Source organism: Rhineura floridana, chromosome 19 (assembly GCF_030035675.1).
Source record: "Rhineura floridana isolate rRhiFlo1 chromosome 19, rRhiFlo1.hap2, whole genome shotgun sequence".
Classification (NCBI taxonomy): Eukaryota; Metazoa; Chordata; class Lepidosauria; order Squamata; family Rhineuridae; genus Rhineura; species Rhineura floridana.
This window is the reverse complement of record NC_084498.1, coordinates 27783890-27789327: the sequence shown is the minus strand read 5'-3', so window position 1 is coordinate 27789327 and position 5438 is coordinate 27783890. Positions and strand designations below refer to the sequence as shown.

Below are 5438 nucleotides of genomic sequence, written 5' to 3'. Positions count from 1 at the left end.
GTATGCACAAAAGGGATTTCTTTTTCAAAAACATTGCCTTTATTAAAATATACAAGGAAAAGGAAGACTACAATTTAAAGAAAGGAGTGAGACTCAAGCATGAGATGTTAAACCAGACAAAATAACCTTGTTATATTGCAAAGCTTATTAGGTACACTTCAGCCGCGATCCAGCCTTTCCCAACCTGGTGCTCTTCCAGATACTTTGGACTACAACTCCCATCAGCTCTAGCCGACACAGCCATATGACATTGGGACTAATGGGAGCTGTAGACTAAAACATCTGGAAGGCAACAAGTTGGGGAAGGCTGCTGTACTTACCTGGGTGTAAACCCCAATTAACTCTAGGTAGACATGCATAGAATTGGAGTTGTATATCTACAGGATTATAAATGCAAATGTGCCGAGAATGTTCATAGCTTTCCTTCTCTGTGTAAGAAAGAGGTTCAGCAAAGCCAGCCATCACTTACATGGTTGTTATAAGGAAACAGATTTGTATTGTGGAAAGAAATTGGTCTTAATTTATGGGGAAACTCTGACAAAAATAGAAACCACCTGTCTGAAAAAAAGAGGACTGGTTTCCCCTTAGAATAGTCTCCCAAATCTGGCCTGCATTTGCTTAAAGGAAGTTCCAGTGGGGGCAAGGGATCAGGCGTCTTGGAGCTAACTTGGATCTCCACTAGTCCCAGGCTTTAGAGTTGGATGTCTGTCCTAAACATCCTTTGGGCCAAGCCATCTAAAGCAGGGGTGGGAAATCTTTTTCAGCCCAAGGGCTGCATTCCCTTCTGCGCAAACCTCCGGGGGCCACATGTCGGTGGCCGGCAGGGGTGGACCAACAGATGTGACTCTTCCCTTTGTACAGGAGGCTACCTTCCATTCTGGACCATTGTATGCATTCCGCTCCAGGGTAAGTTGCTGTGATACATTTCTAGGCAAGTGTCCATTTTAAAACTGAAGATGTAGCCTGAGAAAAACGTAGGCAACAGGGAAACTTGGCTTCTCCAGCATGACGATACTGGAAGCTTGCCACCAGAATGGCTAATATTTCGGTATTAGCTGCTGTTCTGATAGTCTGAGTGGCACAAGGCCCATCTTGTGTATGTTTGCTATGGAAAACAGCCAATTGCTGAAGCCCACGGAGCCTCCTGGCAATGGTCGCTGTGCCAAACCTTCTGTGGCAGTCTCACTTCTGTGTTAGGAGTTCCTCTGGATGCAACTTCAGTGCTGTGCTGAATACCTGCAAGGATCCTGCTCGCAGAAGTCCAGGATACCTGAAAACCCAACGGGAGTGTATTTGTGCCGCTGCTGCTGCTCAAGTCTGTGTGCAAACACACGCTGTGAGTTTCTGAGAGTGTCAGAGAAGCTCAGAATGTCGCAGCACTTGGCTTCCGCAGAATCTCACACCTACTTTTTATAAAGCATGTTTTCAGCCCTTACAAGGGTCTGAAATCAATTTATCACTGGGTTGGAGCAAGAGTTCCTAGCCTAATCCATTAGAAATCACACAAGTTTGTTTTGGCGTTATGGGTGGGGTTGATGTGTTTCATTGGTCTAACTGTTCCCGTGTTTTTATACGTTGTCGCCTGCCCAGGGACTTCCTCATGAAGGGCAGATAAATACAACTGATGGCAATTTTTATACCCATCACAGATTGCCTAGGATCAGCTTTTCATTTATCAATTTGTGTACAGAGTTTATACCATCCTGCTGACACTTAGCATTTACACAACATATTCCGACTACCCAAAGAACTTTGCAAGCGTGGACTCTGTGGGTTGTATCCAGTGCTGGTCTACTTTGAGTAGAGCTAACATGGGATACAACCTATGCTTCAGTGGCTTAATTCAGGGGTGGGGAATCTTTGACCCTCCAGGTGTTGCTGAGCTGCAGTTCCCATTATCTCTGGCCATTGGCCAGGCTAGCTGGTGAAGCTGATGGGAGCTGTCCTTCAGCAACATCTAGAGGGCAATGGTTCCCAACCCTGGTTTAATTATATGTCTCTAAGAGAACCCAGATTATTGAATGACTAAGAAATAGAATGTATTATTGCTATATCACTAGTTCCTCACAAGAGCCCAGTATGGTAGGTCAAGTACAAAGCGGCAGAGGACAAGGGGGCCCAGCCTGCCATACATTTCCTCCACGGGCCCAGCTTACCTGCAGGTGTGCAGTTAAAAACAGCTTCCGCAAGCTGGAAGAAGGACTCCCCAAGAATTGCCTTGTAGTCCAAGTGGCTGGTGGGGATGAGGTACTGCGTGGCATCTTTAAAGAGCAGGTCACTTTCCCTGTACTTCTGTGACTCAAAGAGCGGAAAAGCCGAGGCCAGGCTTTGTTCCTGAAAGAAAAAAGCAGAGCCTTCAATCAGCGAATATAAGCAAAGCCTCCCCAGAGTGCCTGAAGCTATTCCCACAATACGCACCAGACCTCTTGACATGTCTGCTCAATGGTGAATCTGCACAGGCAGAGAAGCCTGAACGGATCAGTATGAATGTGTACAAAAGACTGACAAACTCACACTAGACAGCTGCCTCAAGCAACAGGTTTAGGGCAGTGGGAATGTGCCAGAGTGAGAGATGGACCCATCATGGACACAACAAGTTCTGAGGAGAGTATCAAGAGCTGGGCATTTCTGCTTTGGCTGCTGCTTCCCTCCTCAGGTTTCCCAGGCACGTTTTCTTAACTATGGACTATTGGCGGTTATGGGCTGAGGAAGCTTACACAGCTCCAGTTCATAATACCTGTTTCTGGATTACACACGTGAATTTTCTAGTGAATTGTTTCCCCTGTTCATTAGCACGTGGCACTCATTCTGGTGGACTCAGGAGCCAGTAACTGCTGGGTGAGTACCTCCAATTAGCCTAGACGGGAAACTCCAAATAGTTTGCATCTCCTCCTCCAGGAGACCACAGTTTAGTTTCCTGTCTAGCCTAGGTCAGAACCCCTTTTCTTTCTTCTTGCCTATCTAGAAAGTGATCTAAAACTTCTCATGTTTTCCCTGTTTGGCTTCTCCCCCACTCCCAGCTCAGAAAGTATGTCTTCAAAACAAAACACCACAATGCAACAGCTGCACAATTTCCACAGGTACAGATAACTCATGGCAGAGCTCTTCAATAGTTTTTCTGGGTAATTATGGCATGTATGAATTGCTTCACCCATTTCCTTCTCTATGGTTTGTCCTTTCTGCCTCGGAATCAACTCTGTCACTTGATCCCTCCTTTTCCAGATAGTATGGCCTTTCTTTTCTCTCCCATCTCTCTCAGGAGGGATCAATCATGACTAGGAGTCCAGCAAAGTGGCAGGGGGGCATATGTAACCCTTTCTCCCAGACTGTGCTCCCAGTGAAAATGGCAGGAGATGGGTTGCCCCACTGGTTACAGAATGTTATTTGGGTTCCAAAGGTTTGGAAGTGGAGTTGTTTTTCCACATGCAGCTTAAAGCAAAACAGCAGTAATCATCCATGGCTGGGAGCAGCCTACTTTCTCAGCTGAGCATCTCTCACAAATAATGCTTTAGCTCTTCAATCTTGCACTTTCAAGCTTACCTGTGACTTCACCAGGAAGTCATAGACCTTTGTGACAGTCACTGGCCGTGTCACGACTACATTGGGAGGGACATGGCCCAGGTTGCAGGCCCTCCACTCTGTCACTGCTGCACGGCTCCCATCCAGGCATAAGAGTTCAAAGGCATGAGAAGCACATCCTGCCCCCCAGCCTGAGTGATCCAGGTCTGCAGAGGAGTAAAAGCAAAACATGAAAAACCTCGTGAAATTATTATATGCGTTCATTTGGTAGATAGGATCCAGATATTTGATATCCAACTATTTGTATTTTTTTACTCTATGAATGTTTAAGTCGTTCCTAGAACAAAAGAAACTAGCAAAAATGGCCCATGCTTTTTATTATTTTATAAATACATAGATGCACTTGTCTGACTTATAAACATTTGCACAAGCAAAAACAAGCATCTGTTCTCTCATATATAATTAGACAGGCTTTTTAACTGGTGATAACATTTGGAGGGAAATTAAACCGAAAAATCAGTTTAACATCTTACTAGAATCTTCACAGAAGAAAAGAAGGATCTTACACTCAATATTCTGGAGCAGGTTATGGTGTTCCAAGAAAGCCACATCACCAAAATGTCTTCTGCTGGGGTCGCCAAAGAGACATCTGGAAGAAGGAAGAGGGGTAGTCCCAATCCAGCAAAAGTTACATTGCGGTTTAAGTCCCGCCAAAACCAATTTAGTCACTACCAACTTTTTAATTGTTTTATGGGACTTTTTGCCATGACTAATTTTAGCTGGATGGGGCCAGCATTTCCACATCAGTCATGCACAGGGCATGAGGTGACCTCAATAAAAGGTCAATACAAAAATAATGGGATTAATAGAAATTGTTGCTAACTTCAAGACAACCTCCAGCTCACTTCATCTGCCAGCTGCTGGCCATTGCAATAGTTCTAAACAACTACATGGACCAAAAATAACGGACTATATCTGACTGGATCATCCTTGAAGTAGATCCATTGACATACAAACGTTTCAAGTTAGCCATGTCTATTGATATAAATGGGTCTACTCTGAGTTAGGGATGGTGGAGAATTTTGGTTCAGTTTGAATTTTAATTATGTTATTAGCAAAATGTATATACCACTTGATTGCGCAAAACCTCTAAGTGGTTTACAAAAAACTTTTAAATTATCTAATCTAATTCACACTTCCCAAAATAATACACGAACCAAAATATTGCTATTTTTGAAAATCCACACTTCCCATAATTTTGCAATGGAATTATTTTTAAAAAAGTGAATACAAGTGCAAAATTAGTGTGAAACGTGTACAAAAATGCATATATTGGTGAAATGCTTTATATTAGGGAGATTTGCTTGCAAATGTTAGGCAAACGGAGCACTAAAATGCAGATGAATTTTCATGAAGACTTGTAAAAATATAAATCACAAAGTGATGTGGAAATGTGGGGCAGGGAAGAGAAGTTGAGAGAAACCAAAATTGTACTGATCTTTGCATCCCTACTCCGAGCATGACTCAGTAGTTTCACACAACCTAATACTGAAGCTGGCATTCAATGATTGCTACCAAGGAATTCAGAACTGGGCAGCTGTCACTCCAAAGCAATATCCTTTCTGACCATGGATACAACTCACCTGAGGGCACCCAGGTTGCCATAGTAGAGTTCGTTGTGATTGGCTGCACACCTGGATGAGCCCCTCCCTCCCTCTGCCTCCTTTTGCCCAATGCAGACTTTGCAAAGGTTTCCATCGCTTCCTGGCATGCATCCCTTCCAGAAGTAGTCCTGGTACGCTTTGAACAGGGAAGAAGGGCCAGTTGTTAAACTAAGGAACAGCCTTTTGGACGGAATGTCAAGAACCTAGTTGAGCCTAGAAAGGGAAGAGGCTCAAACCTCCACCCAGGAGGATCCA

General features: G+C 44.1%; 1 protein-coding gene across 9 annotated transcripts in view; it reads right to left on the bottom strand.

Moving 5' to 3' along the window:
• The window catches only part of LOC133373245 (melanotransferrin-like), a 47732-nt gene that overhangs the window by 19350 nt on the left and 22944 nt on the right, over positions 1–5438 (bottom strand). For 7 of the 9 annotated variants that reach the window (XM_061602733.1, XM_061602736.1, XM_061602735.1 and 4 more), the window contains 5 exons: positions 5163–5319; positions 4086–4168; positions 3541–3725; positions 2157–2334; positions 17–1270 (listed from right to left, as the gene is read on the bottom strand). In XM_061602733.1, the coding sequence (XP_061458717.1) occupies positions 1218–1270; positions 2157–2334; positions 3541–3725; positions 4086–4168; positions 5163–5319 (656 nt within the window). In that variant the 3' untranslated portion in view covers positions 17–1217. Of the gene's footprint in view, positions 1–16; positions 1271–2156; positions 2335–3540; positions 3726–4085; positions 4169–5162; positions 5320–5438 lie in introns of those variants that run through there. The other 2 variants (XR_009759632.1, XM_061602734.1) reach the window with 1 other exon arrangement.